Here is a 17655-nt window from a genome sequence, read left to right on the forward strand (position 1 = left end):
GGAGTACTTATTTTGAAAAATTTTTGTGGGGAATTATGGTTTACAGAAATTCTCTAACAACCCCCCCCCCCCTATGGATTTCAAATATTTCGTGGAGAGTATTCATTTTGAAAGTTTTTTGTGGGGAATAATAACCCCCCCCCCCACGGATTTCGAATAATAAAACGGGGAATCAAGCTCCCTTAGAATATGTGGGCAGAATTTATGCGAGTTCAATTAGAATTACTTATTCTGAATCAATTCTCAGGTCGGTATTAAATACTTTTGAGTATTTTGTCACCGGTATTTTTACCAGTTATTTTTTTGTACCTGTACTCATTGTACCCAGTAACGAAAAGTACTCATAGGACCCACCTCTAATACACAGCATGTTGAGCATGTCATCGTAGATAGAGCATAATCAATATGATAATATATAATGCGTGTTTTAAAAAAATATATTATACCAAAATTGTGCCATTTTTCCCCATTGCAGTAACTCTAAGATAGTGCCAAAAAATCTAATTACCTCCAGCAATAATGTTTTTTTGCAATTTATAATTTAGCTAAATGCTTACAAATGTATTTAGTGCTAGATACTAATTTACCTAACCGACATGACAAGGCGGCGTGGCTAATGAGCTAAGCTGGGAAATTGGTAAATATCGTAAATATTTAGAAAAATTTGTGGAGATTGAGCTAAATTGAATGCACACAGATTTTAAAAAACTGAAACAGTATGAATGAAGTTAATAAAATTACAATGTGGTAGATAGTTTAAAGAGATATTAAGTTGGAAGCGAAGTTAATTTGACATGGTGACATTTGACAATTTGGACATGGTGGATTGAAATTTATTATCACAACTGGCTCCGGGCAGCTGGGTCTCACATAATTAAAAAAGTTTTATATTAAATTTATAATAATAACAGGCAAATCATAAGAGAGCGCACGTTTGAATATATTTGTGCACACTGATGGGAACTAATTTAGACCAACCGCCCGCGGTCCTCTTAGCCATCAGCAGTCTTAATTTTATATATATATTTTTTTAGTTAATACCAATATTAACTATATTAGTGAATTAATAATAATCAATTAATAATATTAGTGAATACCTCACAAGAGTCCCAACTGCTCCCGTCTGGAGCCAGTGAGACTATGGCATCCCCAATTGGGGGATGTTGTGAAGCTGAAGGTAAGTGGGGAAGGGAAAGAGGAAGGTGGGGAAGTACCTGGCTATTCAGATCTAGTCACTAAACACGGCTAAAGCCATTTGGAGCAACGTTTCAATTCTGAATGGTGGTCTTACACCAGGGCGATACTGGTAGTATCTTCCACTCTGGAACGTGCCGCAAATATACTATATATTATTTTAATTAATGAATTGTGAAATAACACAAATTAATCAAATAAAATTTATTTGCGCACGCCGGGTTCGAACCCGCGACCTTCGGAATGGCAGTCCAATGCGTTACCACTGGACTATGCCGGCCGTCAAACCTACATGATCAATAAAATAATGAATTGATTTTGCGATAATAATGTTCATTACGTCTTTATCACGAACTATCGACTAGTTTTAACATTTTGATGTTGACTGGTATTTGCGTGTTACCGCGATTTCTGTGAATATTTGACTCAGTGCAGAATACAGCTGTTCGGGATTTGATTTCTATTCTGTGGAGTACGTACGTGCTGTCAAAATAATTTGTGTATTTAGTAAATTGACTTTTTGGGCAAATATTTAAAATGATAAAATTATTTTCACTGAAGCAACAGAGAAAAGATGAAGAAGGCACTTCTAGACCCGGCGGAAACCAAAAGAAAGCTTCAGCAGCTCAATTGAGAATCACAAAAGGTCGTGACGGTTGACACAATGTTTGACAATATTATTAGTATTTTACTTTTAAACTGCTTTGTTTTCCATTTACCATTGTGTATCTCGCTTTATTTGCTGCCCAATTATCTTATAAGTTGTTTTAGTGAGACTTTACCATATTTGTTAGACTTTGTGACTCGTAAAATGTATTTGTAATTTTCACTTTCACGATGACAAATCAGCTTACTTTTATGATGTCAATATTTCCTTTGTGTTATGAATAACTGTATTTTGGTTGGTTTTAAATAGTTCTTATTCAAAAGATTACGTTTATTTTATTTCGTTTCACTCAATTCACAAAAATAAAATTAAAATGTATGTCACGAAGACACTAGTTTTTTTTTACAGTGAAAAATGTCACAAACAATGTTGTCTCACTTAAAACTTTATAAAGAATGACAGAAAGCGCAAGTTCACATACAGATGTATAATATTAACAATCTATAAACGGTAATTATTTATCTAACCGCCGCACTTTTAGGTACATATTACGTATATTACATTCAACAATTACTACAAGAAACAACTATTCAAATACACCAAATATGTTCTTAAGTTGGGTCAATTATGTAATTTACGCGTATTGACATTGAAACGAAACTTTCACAAACGTTAATCTATACTAAAAAATCTAAAATGGCAGCAAAGGGATCATTTTGGAAGGGAAATTTTGAACTTTGAATAAAAATGCATCTTTTACCGTCTCTCCTGATGTAATTGGTTGTTTCTTGTTGTAATTAAGTTTTATATTTTCCAAAATTTGTGCTCGTTACTTTTACTTAGGTACTTGCTTCTATTTCCTATATATATTTGCAAGAAATTAATTATTTAATTTATTTATTGAGCGGAGACGGTTTACATATAGTTTCCGTAAGCACTTAGGTCATAGTCCCATTGTGATATCTCCGATTTTACCTCATTCCTTTAACAGTCACCTGCTCCCTTTTATAAAGTTCACCAGGGTTGTCATTGGATATGTGGCCATATCTTCTTGTTCCACAATGTGTCTTCCCAGACTCATCTCTCCTCTCCAACCCCCCTTGGTTCCCTGAAGGCCCCACAAGGGAAGAAAGCCTTATCTCTCCACTCCCCTTTGGTTCCCTGAAGGCCCCACAAGGAAAGAGTTCACGGAGGTGGCCTCATCTCTCCTCTCCACTCCTCCTTGGTTCCTTAAAGCTCCCACGAGGGAAGAGGGTCTCATCTCTCCTCTCCACTCCTCCTTGGTTCCTTAAAGCTCCCATGAGGGAAGAGGGTCTCATCTCTCCTCTCCACTCCTCCTTGGTTCCTTAAAGCTCCCATGAGGGAAGAGGGTCTCATCTCTCCTCTCCACTTCTCCTTGGTTCCTTAAAGCTCCCATGAGGGAAGAGGGTCTCATCTCTCCTCTCCACTCCTCCTTGGTTCCTTAAAGCTCCCATGAGGGAAGAGGGTCTCATCTCTCCTCTCCACTTCTCCTTGGTTCCTTAAAGCTCCCATGAGGGAAGAGGGTCTCATCTCTCCTCTCCACTCCTCCTTGGTTCCTTAAAGCTCCCATGAGGGAAGAGGGTCTCATCTCTCCTCTCCACTCCTCCTTGGTTCCTTAAAGCTCCCATGAGGGAAGAGGGTCTCATCTCTCCTCTCCACTCCTCCTTGGTTCCTTAAAGCTCCCATGAGGGAAGAGGGTCTCATCTCTCCTCTCCACTCCTCCTTGGTTCCTTAAAGCTCCCATGAGGGAAGAGGGTCTCATCTCTCCTCTCCACTCCTCCTTGGTTCCTTAAAGCTCCCATGAGGGAAGAGGGTCTCATCTCTCCTCTCCACTCCTCCTTGGTTCCTTAAAGCTCCCATGAGGGAAGAGGGTCTCATCTCTCCTCTCCACTCCTCCTTGGTTCCTTAAAGCTCCCATGAGGGAAGAGGGTCTCATCTCTCCTCTCCACTCCTCCTTGGTTCCTTAAAGCTCCCATGAGGGAAGAGGGTCTCATCTCTCCTCTCCACTCCTCCTTGGTTCCTTAAAGCTCCCATGAGGGAAGAGGGTCTCATCTCTCCTCTCCACTCCTCCTTGGTTCCTTAAAGCTCCCATGAGGGAAGAGGGTCTCATCTCTCCTCTCCACTTCTCCCTGTTCCCCGAAGGCCCCACGGCAAAAGAGTTCACTCCCCCTTGGTTCCCCATGAAATGAATAGTTTGTTCTGTTTGCAGATCTAAATGAACTGAACCTCCCCAAGACTTGCAATACGGAATTCCCCGACGCAGACGACTTGTTAAACTTCAAACTGATCATTTGTCCTGATGAAGGTTTCTACCGGGGGGGCAGATTCGTCTTTAGCTTCAAAGTAAGTGGAAATCTTATGTTCATTTTTGTTCACGAAATTTGAATTTGATAACAACTTTATATCTGAGTCGAGCGTCACCGGCATCCGGAACTTTGGTGTCCGCAGCACTCCAAGCAGCGCAGGACCCTTGGAGTGGAGCCTTATCAACCAGGGAAATCTTAGTTGGGGTCACGATACTCTGCAATGAGGAAATGACTAAAAGAGTTGGGTAGTTGCAAAATGGAAAATTTTGCTGACTTCGAAACCGTTGTGAAAAACTGTTTGGAACCCCTTCAACATAAAAAAAATATACATTCACTTTTGGGACTGTCAGGTGACTTTGGTGGGAAATTTAAACCGAGAATTACACACAACGTCGTTTAGCAGCAATATAGTAATGTTTTTCTCACTTTATAGGTTTTAAACAAAGCCGAGTACTTAATATAAGTTTTATTGTAAGGTAAAATTCATTCATTTTAATATTTAGCAAAAAAAAAAAGGAATACTATATTTACGTTCAATGTTTTCAAAGTGGTTTTTGTGACTCTAGAAATCAGCCGAAAATTCGAAAAAAACTCCACTCTTCATCGATTAACCCGTGCGGTATTGCCTATACATCAGCACTACACTTTTGAGTGCCGTTTTCCGATATATAGGCGGCAATAGAAAACTTCTTCACTGTACGTGGAAGATATGTCCTTGTCACCTTCTCATTCAACATTGACAGCAACTTTTTTTATGCTGAAAATTAAATAAAGAAATAATTTAAAAAAATGCACATATCGAGTTAATGCAGAAATGAAAACTTTTAGAGAAAGTTTGGGTTTATAAAATATTCTCAGTTTCTAATAAAAACGATGACTTGATAATTTCATGAAAGATTGAAGTCTAAAAATCATATTATAAAGTATGTGGGATGGAAGATAAAGTGTGTGGGCGAGATATTATGAATAAATTGTAATCTGATCCATTTACCTGTGGCATTGGTGAGTCATGTTTATCAGCCTACGCAGATCAGATCTAGATACATGGCTTTGTCTTTCACTATGGTGTCTTCTGTATTCTATATTCCAACTGTACTTTTATAGTCAGTTGGTGATTTAACTTGTTACACATGTGGTAAATATCTGCATTTCCTCCGAGTTGATTTTTTACAGCTTTGTCTGGGGCGGCCAGCTGTACTTCTGACCTTTAGAATTGCTGTCAGTGTTATTTATAGAAGTCGCTCAAATGCATTACAGTACCCTCTCACTCTTCCGCCACCCCAAAAACTGGGAAAGTTAGTGAAAGCGGTGGATTATAGTGCATACTTATAAAATATACTAAAAATTAAAACAGGTATTTCTTAAAAACAATTAACACGACAATCGATCTTTCGTAACATTTCCATTCTTTGGTTTAAAGATAAAGACAGCTTTAAGCTTGTGACTGGTATGCAAGAGTGGTTATGCAAGAGTGGTATGCAAGAGTGAGATAACCCGACCCGTTGTTGTACTTGGCTTGGTGCTTGACTTATGGCATGCGACAGACTGATGAATTTGACATACAAATACCGGTGAATTAGAAAGATTGATTTTGTGCTTTTAACTTGTAAAAATGACGGCGGATTACGGTAGTTGTCAGATAATCGAGCGACGGATGTGTATTCAGTAAGTTAATCCATGATGAAAAAAGGTTGGGTACAGTCAAATGTTCGATACCTTACTTTAGAAGTTGTACTTGATTAAACTCCTATCCACTGCTAGGAAAAGTTTGTATGAATGAAACAGAATCAACATTAGAAATAATAATGTATTTTATACTCCCCAAACGAACACAAAACAAATGCAAACACACTGCAGTTTCATTGGACCTCGTACTTTCAATCTTTTACCGAAAAGTATTCAAGTGATTACTAAACTTCCTCAATATTTAAAAGAGTTAAAATTACGGCTTTTCGATACAGCAGTTGAAACTTTTTTTATTTAATTTGTATTAATTTATGTTTCTCATAAAATATTCACCATATTTTACACTAAACACCTATAACTTCACTATACACTATTGTAAATACTTTTTATACAAAACCGCTTATACAAAATGTAATCTTGTTTTTGTTTTATATGCCCGTAGTTTGTTTATTTCTAGGTACAATAATATAATAACTTATACATATATATTACACACGCACAGGCGCGCCTTAGTGGGTTCACATTATTCGTATTGATTTATATAATATTGCATGTAATTAATGTAAAAATTGGGAATAAATAAAGGAAAAAAAAAAGAATGATTTTCTTTCATGTATTTAGAATGTGTTTTGATCTGTAATTAAGATGATGTGTTTGTTTCCAGGTAGGGCCCAACTATCCACATGAGCCCCCCAAAGTAAAATGTGAAACGTCAGTGTACCACCCCAACATTGACCTGGAAGGGAATGTGTGCCTCAACATACTCCGGGAAGACTGGAAGCCCGTGCTCACTGTCAACTCTGTTGTCTATGGACTGCAATATCTCTTCCTGGTGAGAATTTATATTAACTCTTGCAATTCTAGACTCCTGGTAATCTGGTTTTAGATGCAACTAACTAACTAACCATTACACCGATTCTCCGCAGGGAGGATAGGACTGCCAAACGACTCTGTCTTGGCACATTTGTTTCATTCGCATTCATACATATAGATATACTTTTCTGTAATTCTGACTCTTGACGTGGCCCAACGCCATTTGAAAATGTGTCCATATAACACACAAGACATCCAATTTGATTTAGCCCATCAGGGAAAGGGGAAAGAACCAAGTTGTCTTCCTTTCTGTAATTGTAATATCACCATTAAGTCTGCGAAAATAAAATCTGCTTACGAATAACTAATCCTTTTTACAATGTCATGCAAATTGCTGGCTGTGAAAAAACTTAACTATAAATCCCAAATCGGGTGGCCAAAAGTTCGGTCCTGTTTCCAAAATTGAATATTTTGTTACACTATTTAGTTAGACACACTAATTTACCCAACCACATTCATTTTTAGTGTCGCTACGCAACCCGATTTGAAGGCGGTTTGGTTCAGATCGTGCTGCAAACCGTTGCCTTCCTTTAGCCAACTTTGTATTTCTGAGCAGGTTCTGGTTATTTTAATGTGCGATGGTTAAGGTATGATTGATGTCGTAGTTATTCAAAGCATTGTCGAACTCTTCTGGTGCCAAAAATATGGTCACGTGATTTGCCTCCAGCTCGTCAAAATAATACCCGGATTTTATGCTAGGGCACGTTTATCAATTTGGAAGTGTATTTATATTTATTTATTTGTTTATAGAGCGGAGATGGTATACATATAGTTCCCGTGAGCACTTAGGCCATAGGCCCATTGTGCCATCTTCCATTTTACCTCATTCCTTTAACAGTCACCCAGTACCTTTTATAAAGTTCACCAGGGTTGTCATTGGATATGTGGCTATGTCTTCTGGTTCCAAAATGTGTCTTCCCAGGTCTCATCTCTCCTCTCCAATCCCTCTTGGTTCCCTGAAGGCCCCACAAGGGAAGATAGCCTCATCTCTCCTCTCCACTCCCCTTTGGTTCCGTGAAGGCCCCACAAGGGAAGAGTTCACGGAGGTGGCCTCATCTTTCCTCTCCACTCCTCCTTGGTTCCCTAAAGGTCCCAGAAGGAAATAGGGTCTCATCTCTCCTCTCCACTCCTCCTTGGTTCCCTGAAGGCCCCACGAGGGAAGAGGCCTTCGTCTCTCCTCTGGATGTCTATGATACAAAAATGTGTTACAGCATTTCTGAAGTATCAGTGTTATTTCATTATGAGAATTTGAGTAAATAGGTAATTTATCATCTATCAATGTATTTAGAGATTTAGTACTAATTCGTTCCATATGTCTTCTATAAAATGATAGGCGAGGTACATTTTTAATACATTTTTTATTAAATACATCTTTTTTTTATTTTTAAAAAAGAAAGACAAGCATTCCCGGGTTACGAATAACCTGACAATATTTGAAAATCTCCTACTACCACCACAGTAAGCGGAAAATGTTGCTCGTGTTGTGATGGAGGACTCAGCCAGCCGAGGAATTGAACACACTACGCCTGGGTGGGATCCAAACGCGATGTCAACTCAGCTACCGACCTTTGAATTTACCTATTTGAATTTCATTTTTGTTTTCTCGATTAAATGTATGAATGAAGTGGGATTTAACCCACTTCCCGACATCCGATCAAGCTGAAACTCAACAGTTAGACTCGTTGTCATTGACAAAGCATTCTATCAACTTTTGGAGGCAATCAGCGCCCTTGAGGTGATTTTTCATGAAAACAGCGCTATATAAATTAGCCAATACATCCAATTATTGATGCCATACACCTGCTGACCCTGGAGTTATTTTAGAATTTCAACAGTTTTGCAATCATTGTTTCGTCATTTCAGGAGCCGAATCCTGAGGATCCCCTGAACAAAGAAGCGGCAGAGGAACTTCAGAACACACGGAGACTCTTCGAGCAGCACGTCCAGAAGGCGATGCGAGGCGGTTACATCGGCTCTAACTACTTTGAGCGATGCCTGAAGTGATGGCCCAACCCCCCCCGCCCTGCGCCTCTTATTTATTATTATACCGTGTAACAATACACCGACTGTTTGATAGATGCCAATGAAGCTTAACGATAAACCAGATTTTATTTTTAAACATTTTTTTTTTAATTAACTCGTAAACAGATTTTTTAAATGTCAACAAATTCACAATCAATTATCTTTATTGACGCTTATTGACCTTTACAGTGTTGGGTTTTTCAACACAAATATCCCGTCACGCATCGTGTTTTGTCACAATTTGTTTTAGTGAAACGTCATGGATCACATATGTGACAGTCGCTTAGATAGTTATCAACTGTGAATTTCACTAGAAAATTGACATGATCGACTATGACAATTTTATGACCAAGTCGTCCATCAGCTCCATTTCGATTTTTTAAAATCAGTTCCATTTCGGTCTCAGTTAAACGCCAATTCTCGACCCCCCTTTTTCCTTTAATCAAATTGTGATATGTTGACAAATCGGTGTTTCGAGGGAACCGTTTAAATATCACAAACTCAAAATGGCACTGATCATCGACTGCGTTTGAATCACCCCAACTCATTTCCTTTAAAATGATGCAAAATAACACTTTTTTACTATATTATATTTTGTTTGAAATTTATTTAAGTCAGTTTTGCAGCCTCTGATAACCACATGCCCCTGCCATTAACGCAATGATTTTATGGGATCCTTTTTGATATTGTGCATAATTTTTGTTTCATTGGCAAGCAGTCCATAAAGGCTGCAAAACTGTGCACACCACAGTAATAGAATGAAAATAATTTACGATAAATTATCAATGATTTTTTTTCCTTTTTATTTTCTTGCGACATGCTTTTTCGACTGTATGCTCGCTCCTGAATTATTGCATATTTTACTGAAAAATAATGTTTCTCATTCTTGCGCTTCTTGGCTCTAGAATAATTTGCCGACTCCTGTGTTTCCTCCCTCTTTCTATGTGGATCTCCTCAAAACCTAGTTTCACACCTTTCTTTCCTTAAAAATACACTTTGCACAGCGTCCTCAAAGATGACATAAGCCTCGAGCCTAAAAATAATAATAAATTTTGCAGATGCGTTAATTTGCTTTCTGTTAAAGCCATTAATTGTTGATTAATGGGATTTGATTGTGATTTCCTGTAATTTTAAAACAGTCTGCTGTCGTTTTGTCCATAGGTTGAGTTTCATTGTGAAGTTTGGCAAGAAGCTTAGCTAATTTTAATGAGAAGTAGGATCTCCAGTAACCTCAACTGAAATATCAGACGTGAGAAGAACAAGTGTTGAAATGAATTAAATCAAGCCTTTTTACCGGGTTTTGTCGCTGCGTACAAAAGCTTTATTAACAACGTCTGGTCGTGTTACAGTGTGATTTGTTTCACACAATATGAATAAAATAAATGTTTGAGACAAAAAAAGAGAGGAAACAACATTATGTATTTGAATAAAATTCGATTTAAACTTTTCATGTTTTTAATTTTTTGAATTTGATAACCTGTTCCCAATTTATAAAGCTGAGAACTTTTCCCTCTGTTTTTTTTTTTCAGATTTTGCACTGAACGGAAAATCACTCGAAATCTGATCTAAATGTGTATAAAAGAATACTGATGTTGTTAATTTACATCAGACCTTTCAACTCCTGGGTCGAATCGGACCAAACCAGTAGCGATGAGTCATTCATGGGAGAACCGCACAATTGAAGTAGCTCTTTTTGATGAGCCGTATTCTTACGACTCCCGGTAAACGGCACCATGACTCAATTGAAACGTTACTCTCTTTTATCGGGAGATATTTTAGAAAAATTATCCAAGTATTAATTGTCATTGCATACTCAGAGACATGAACAGCGTATGATAGTCCTGCATCTGAACTTACACATATCTACCTACACCTACTAACTACCTAACATCTTATTTTTCTCGTGGTACAAGGCAGCATACCAGTACCAAATGTCGTACGATCATTCAAACCCTGGGAGCTGGGAGCCTTATGGGGCGAGCGCAGTATTTTCCTCGCTCATAAGCTCTGAGCTCCCGTTCAATTGAGCTGTCTTACAATTAAGTCGACTCTTTTAGCCGTACAAAAATATTGAGCTGGTACCGTGGCTCCCGCTCTTGATAAAATGAATCATGACCCATCGCTACAAACCGGAACAAACCAGACTAAAACAGATCAGAGGTCCTACTATGTATCTTTCGAAACTTTCCTGCCGCCAGTTTAGCCACGTCACAAACCCGTATTAACCCTTTCCTTACGGTGTTCAAAAATTCCTCGTCCTCCGGTAAATATTTATATATTGTAATTACCTAATGCAATACATAAATGTATTGCAGAGGAATAAAATTTGAACTAAAATTTAACTAAAATTTGAACTCTGTTAGAGAGATATTTTCTTAATTAGAGACGATATTAACCCATTGGCCTCAAACGACGCCGTCCCGGCGGGTCTGGTGTCGTCGGCTTAAAAACGAAAAAGGGATACATAATTGACATCTGTGTTTAAAATTTTAAATGCCAATCGCTCTGTAGATAATTAAGCATTCATTTCGTAGTAATTGGCAGGACTCCGTTGGTACAGTTTTTTCCTGATATTTACGATTGAAATTTTGTTATATTTCAGCGTCATTGAATTTTTTTTTAAATAGCGTGTGGTTCGGGAATTGACAAGCTTGTTCGTAAAATGCGTGGTGGGCGGCTAACATCAGCCCAAATTAAAATAAAATATATAATGATCATAAATATGATTAATGTAAAACTTTTCTTAATCCAATTATAAAAAAAAGAAGAAAAAAATGGTTTTTATAAAAAAAATATTTTTATATCCTCGTTTAATCATATTATTATTATTTTTTTAAAAACTGCATATATTTTTTGCATACCTTAATTCAATAAACGAGTAAATTTAAAAAAATTGTTTCGTTTGCATGTTTAGTTTAAAAGTTATGTAAGAATTAGTACACCACTGCAGATTTTAAACTTCGGTACAAAACAATTCGGAGGCCAATGGGTTAACTCAGTTGACAGCACCGGCAAGGAAAGGCTAAACCACAAGTTTACTGGTTTGTTCACCCGAAAGATACAGAGTTTGCCCCCTGATATTATTGTGATTATTTTTGGGTTATTATGCTGTGTTGTGCTACCTCCGTCTTTAGCCAATGTTTCATACAGCGTTACAGTATCTATCATTAAGGTATTTCCAAATTTTAAAAATCAAGCTGGCTTATAAAATGAACAGTTTTTTGTTTCTCCTGTGATGTTGATAAAGTGGATTTAGACAATTGATAATACATATATGTACAAGATGAGTGGCGTTTGTACAAGTACTGAATTTCATGATAGGGGACTGAATACAATTCAATTCTAAGGCAGGAATTCAATTCTAGATCTGGATTGAAAAATGAATTTACTAGTAGGCAAAACCGATTTGAAACTGGGAAAGGAACTACATATATGGATTACTAAATAAAAGACTGGTAAATACATATATCACTTGTTGGCTTGGTTTTGTTTCAGGTGAACTGTTTCTTCTGCATAGGTAGTTTTTGAAGTGACAACATCAAATGTGGCTCTATATTTATGGAACCAGCCCTGGTCGGGCGTTTATTGAGGTAAAACCATTGAGGATGTGATTAGTTAGGTGTTTTTCTTGGTTCTTATGTTTTGCAGCTAATTTTGCAAAATTGCATGCAATTGTTCTATACAAGTCAGTTCAACTCACCTAAACCGTCACCTCACATCTCTTTTATTTATTTCATAATAAAATATACAGTTTTACTTATTAGTCGTGATGCTCAACATTTTTTCGAAGTGCAGAAAATACGGGTAGGTGTCAGTTTTCAGGTTATTATTTTAGCATATTATGTCCATTTTTTGTTGCCGATATTTATTTACTGGATAAAATTACAATCAGTTTCCTATAATTTAGTTTGACATTATTGGAAATGGTTATTTTGAAATCATAATTATGCTTCTTTTGAGATTATTATGGAAGTTTGGTGTGATTGGCTGTCGGTTTTGGGGCAGTACAAGTTTATATTTCGTACGGTAGGTAGATGTGGGGGGACAGTGTATTTAGGCAGTCAATTAGTGGTGATTATTTCCTCGTCTGTTGGTTCCGAGTGAAGAGTAGATGGTTATTTAGAAGAGATTCAGAATCTGTTAGTGTCGTTGCACGTAATATTCATTACCAATTACATATGTTCTTGTAATCGATAGAGTTAATTGAAGAAATGTAAATATGTGTCGGTGGCACAGTATCCCAAGGTTTCGTGGTCTGGGTTGTAGACAAGTCTGTATATTCACGTAAATAAAATATTAATTTGCAAATGTCATCATATAATTTAAATTTCCGTAGACGTTCAAAATAAAATATCGTACTAATAATAGATAATTTACTAATGAAGGTGGCGATGCTTCATTTTAACCTCTCCTTTCTCATAATTATTTGAGGAAACTTATAAAATAAATAATTTTAAATTTAAACAAGTTCATGGCACAAATATTTTTTATTATTTCATGGCAAATCATAAAATATACTCGACATTACATTGTAATATTAACCTAATCACAGACAAATTTTGCATATAGCAGATATGCATTATCAAAAATTAACAATTATTATCTAAAATAATTTTTATATTCATAATTTAATTATAAAAACAGTTTTTATATTAATTAATGCATAAATCTTAGTAAAATCCAAAAATTTTATTACCACCATAACAAACCTTCAACAGTAACATCAGAAGTAAAAAAATCTTGTAATAACGTTTCAATAAAATTAATAGGACATTCTAATAAAATAATTAATAAATAATGTTATAAAAAAATATTATTAAAAAAAAACTATTCAAATTTTTGTCATGAGGGGTATTTTTGCAAAACTGGCTTATTCCGTCTGAAGGTTTTGTTGGGAAATCACAAAAAACTGATACAGGGGTCAAATACGTGATTTTATCTTCACAGGCTAATTTTGTTCGGTTTTGAGCTGGTATGGTCTCACAGAAATCGTTGTTTCCCTCACACAGAAAAGTAAAGTGAGCCATTCTTAAAACTTTTTTATGTTTGATTTCGAAATTTTTATATTTCAAAAATTATGTGTTTATTTAATTCATCACCTTTCAAAAACAGTTTTTAATTTTCGGATGAGTTCAGAAATATCCCATTTATTTGGATTTTTTCCATTTTCTCCGACTTTCTGACAGCATCTTTAAGAAATATAACAGTCAATCCTATGCTTAATGAAGCCTCAACGGTTAAATTAATAATTTTTAATAATATTATTCGATCTGAATCATAAATTATAAATAATTATTGAAAAGTAATAAGATATTTACAATTTATGTTTGGAATAAATCTGTTTTGCGAGACAATCTTGCAATAAGCTGATTTTGAAACACCATATAAACAAATTGATAACAACTTTCATACAAATTAACTAGGCGGCCATTTTGTCACTGTTATAATTACAATACTCTGTTTCTATTGGCTGAAATGGAATAAGCCTGTTTTGATAGTAATTTTGATGGAATAAGACGATTTTGCAAGAAACAGTAATTTTTCTATGAGAATATGTAGCTTTTGCAACGTTGTATTGCAAAAATATTGTGTAGAAATATATTTAGAAAAATTATTCAAGGATCAAATTTGATAAAAATTGGAATAAGTCAGTTTCGCAAAAAATACCCCTCATGTGAGGACATAGTTAACATTTGTTAAATTCGTTGCATTTAAAAACAATTGTAATTGAAATTGTTCTATTTTTAAATTAATTTTATCTCTCGTAACATGATTACTTTTCTAAATTTTATTCGGTAATAAAGATATCGACCAAATTATAAATACTGAAAGCGATTCTCAGAAACAGCAGATTTAAAATTGCGCTAAATAAATAGTAAATTGTATAATAAATATTTAAAGTTATTTGAAACGCATAACATTTGTTGTATCCTTGTTTTAAATGCAATAAAATGTGAGCTTTAGGTCCTAAGCAATCATTTAAATAGAATAATCTTAATCTTAACTGATACATGATCTGAAGAATGGATTGATAATATCATATTTATCAACAAAAGTTAATGAATCATGTTTTTCTCAGATTTGTAATAATTATTGCTTCAATGGAAAAACCAGTTTGTTTGTTGTTTATTGAATTCCGCATTGTAATAATTAATTGTTTATAATAACCTGACGCTATTTAAAGTCTTCATGATTTGAGAACTTTAGGCAGAGGACTGAACCTGCTACGCTTGAGTGGGAACCTGATACTTTGGACCACTCTGCTACTAATGCATATGTGTTACATTCATTCATATAGATATATACAAAAATACGGAATATGAATATTACTGTTTTTTTGAAAATACGTAGAATTAATAAATGATTTCCTTAACCAAAATATCACTCTGGGTGAATTCTGACATTATCAGAACAAAATCACAAGCTACAAAAGTTAAAATTCTAAGGGACTTACTAACAAATGTGTTTTAAATTTTACACAACTGATAAACAATCCACCAAAAGTAGTTTCCCCAGAATAGCTACTACAGAAGTTAATGTATCATAAATGGTTGTTTATCAGTTGTGTAAAATTTATAACACATGTTTATAAGTAAGGGAGTAAATGATTTGTATACATATGTAAATATAACGCTACGCACCCCTTTGCAAATTATCACTATGAAATGGGCCATTTGTGCAGGTTTAAAAAATTCTAACCTAAAAAAATTATTCATGATTTTGAGCTAGATCATAAATGTTAATAAATAGAAAAAAATGGAATTATTTATCAAAATAAACAATCTCTAAAGCATACCTTTATAAAAGTCATATTTCCTTGTATTGACAGCATTAGATATTTCAAATGACATAGTTCAAAGATCACTTTCTTGAACTAGATATCTCAGAAAAAAAGGACATGCTTTGTTCGATCATCCTAAAATGCTTACATAAAACCTTCCTTCCTTTGCACGTCTTTTATGAAAACGAAAAAGACAGAAGATACTAGAATGATGACGGTACGTACAACCTCTCTCTGGGACCAACATATATGTTTACTTCCCGACAGATGTCATTTAACATGTTTCTTCACAAGCCCTTTTGTTTGTAGGAAGGTTCATTGTTGTTGGATACTTTCTGAAGGGCTTCTGAGGATGTCTCTGCGTAGGTTTCCTGCATCAGGGCGTAGCATTTGTCCACCAGCTGGGGGAGGTCAGCTTTCGTGAGTCCTTCGGTGGACACTGGAGGAAGAATGGTCATGATGAAGTGACCTGGAATACAAAATATCAAATATTAGACTCAAATCACAAAAGTTTTTCTATTGAAGACCGATTTATGAATGGATGCTTTTAAATTTTAACCTTTACAATACTAGTCTTTTCAATACAATCTATCACATCTAGGCACATTTTGACACAGTGTATGATAAACCATGTCGCTATCGCATTTAACCTAACCTAACTTAAGCTAACTTACACAAAATGCTAAGTTAAGATACTCATCTTTGAATTTTTAAATTGCAGATTTGTTCTGGCAATAGAACGCTGCGTATTATCGGTATAAATATTGCTAAAGGCATAACGCTGATGGCTTGTACCAAACCTAACCTCAAAATCTCTTCCATAAAAAAGAAGTAAACACAATAAATAATAAACATAGTGACTTTTGACATCTTAGTAAGTAATTACCTGATGAAAATCTCGGCCTCCTGGCATCGATGAAATAGTAGTTGGAGATGACCACAGGCTGGATGGGACAGCCGGCGTCCAGTGCTGCGTGAAAAGCCCCTTTCTTGAAGGGCAGTAGTTTGTCAGTGCTGTTCCTGGTTCCTTCAGGGAACAGCAGGATCTTTGCCTACAGAATTATAAAGATAATATTTTATATGGCATTGAATTGGGCATGTATCTTCCGCAATTGACTGGAAGTCTACCAAAGTAGCCAGTGAATCTCCCAATGATTTCGTACTACACATGCACTTATGAACTTACTTAGAACAATGGCAGGTGTACTGGAACTAGAAACATGACAGAATCTCAAATGATGAAACCTTGGCAGAAGACTAAATATGCGACCATGAGTTTGAATGGAACACTTTGGACCGCTTGACCATCTAATACAGTCATTCCCAAAGCAGTCTATATCGACCCCCAGGGATCGATTTCAACCTGCAGGGGGTCCATGTCAATGAAAAAAAATGCAAATATGGGGTCCACGAGAGTGGGGAGAATTAGTGGATTCGAAAACATTGTGGGAAATCCAGTAATGAGCAATCGAGAATAACACATTGTCACGTAACGAATCGGACACGTTCAAAACTCCCGCGAATTCAAATTAGTCAGCGGTGAGTTGTTACCATTGTCGCTGTGCGCGCGCGCCTGCCTTGCACGGCCAAGTTGGTAAAACTGCTCTACGCTCGACACGCCGGCCATTCAAATCACCAACGGCCGCCCACACTCACAATCTAGCCTTGGCCCTGTCAACATGTCTGTTTTGCTATCAACCATGACGCCATGATTGCGCGCCTAAATTAACGGCCGCTTTGTACAAGTATTTTCGAAGCCTGTACCTAATTGCTGTGCCTACTCACCATGGAGAAATGTACGCGTAATAGCGCGTACAGTACGGAAGATAACCCTCCTTTTGTGGTTCAACATGTACGCGAAACCTACTACAAATTCATGTAAGCGGATTAACTATCTTTACCTTTTATGTGCCTTTTGTGACTTGAATTATGCCTACACACACGCTTGCCAGCCAGAACCTAAATTATCAAGAGAGATTGTTCCTAACGAAACGCTAGGAATATTTAGGATGTAAATGACCCATCTCATTTGTGTATCTGTTTGTAATTGTGCTTTGTGAATATACTATCATACCCCATTAATGCGTTTGCTTTGACGAATTCGAAGTGGTTTGTTTGGCAATCAGTTCCCCGTGTAAAAGCCGTAGCTGACCTGACGCCTGATG

The 17655-nt window shown here is 36.2% G+C and overlaps 2 protein-coding genes across 3 annotated transcripts in view; one reads left to right on the top strand and one right to left on the bottom strand.

The window, feature by feature from the left end:
- The first annotated feature begins 1640 nt into the window (after positions 1 to 1640).
- UbcE2M (NEDD8-conjugating enzyme UbcE2M) lies at positions 1641 to 9000 on the top strand. The gene is made up of 4 exons (XM_089643604.1): positions 1641 to 1840; positions 4032 to 4165; positions 6479 to 6646; positions 8551 to 9000. Exons 1-4 carry the CDS (start codon positions 1732 to 1734, stop codon positions 8689 to 8691), a joined length of 552 nt encoding a protein of 183 aa, XP_089499730.1. The 5' UTR covers positions 1641 to 1731; the 3' UTR covers positions 8692 to 9000.
- A 6243-nt stretch (positions 9001 to 15243) lies between these two features.
- Positions 15244 to 17655, bottom strand: part of LOC149414642 (1-acyl-sn-glycerol-3-phosphate acyltransferase alpha-like) — a 55824-nt gene continuing 53412 nt past the window's right edge. For both annotated transcript variants that reach the window (XM_089643426.1, XM_089643425.1), the window contains exons 6-7: positions 16377 to 16542; positions 15244 to 15959 (exon numbers count right to left, since the gene is read on the bottom strand). In XM_089643426.1, coding sequence (XP_089499552.1) covers positions 15778 to 15959; positions 16377 to 16542 — 348 coding nt within the window. In that variant the 3' untranslated portion in view covers positions 15244 to 15777. The remainder of the gene's footprint in view (positions 15960 to 16376; positions 16543 to 17655) is intronic.

This window comes from Hesperophylax consimilis, chromosome 19 (genome assembly GCF_061612785.1).
Source record: "Hesperophylax consimilis isolate HC1 chromosome 19, BYU_Hcon_1.0, whole genome shotgun sequence".
Lineage (NCBI taxonomy): Eukaryota > Metazoa > Arthropoda > Insecta > Trichoptera > Limnephilidae > Hesperophylax > Hesperophylax consimilis.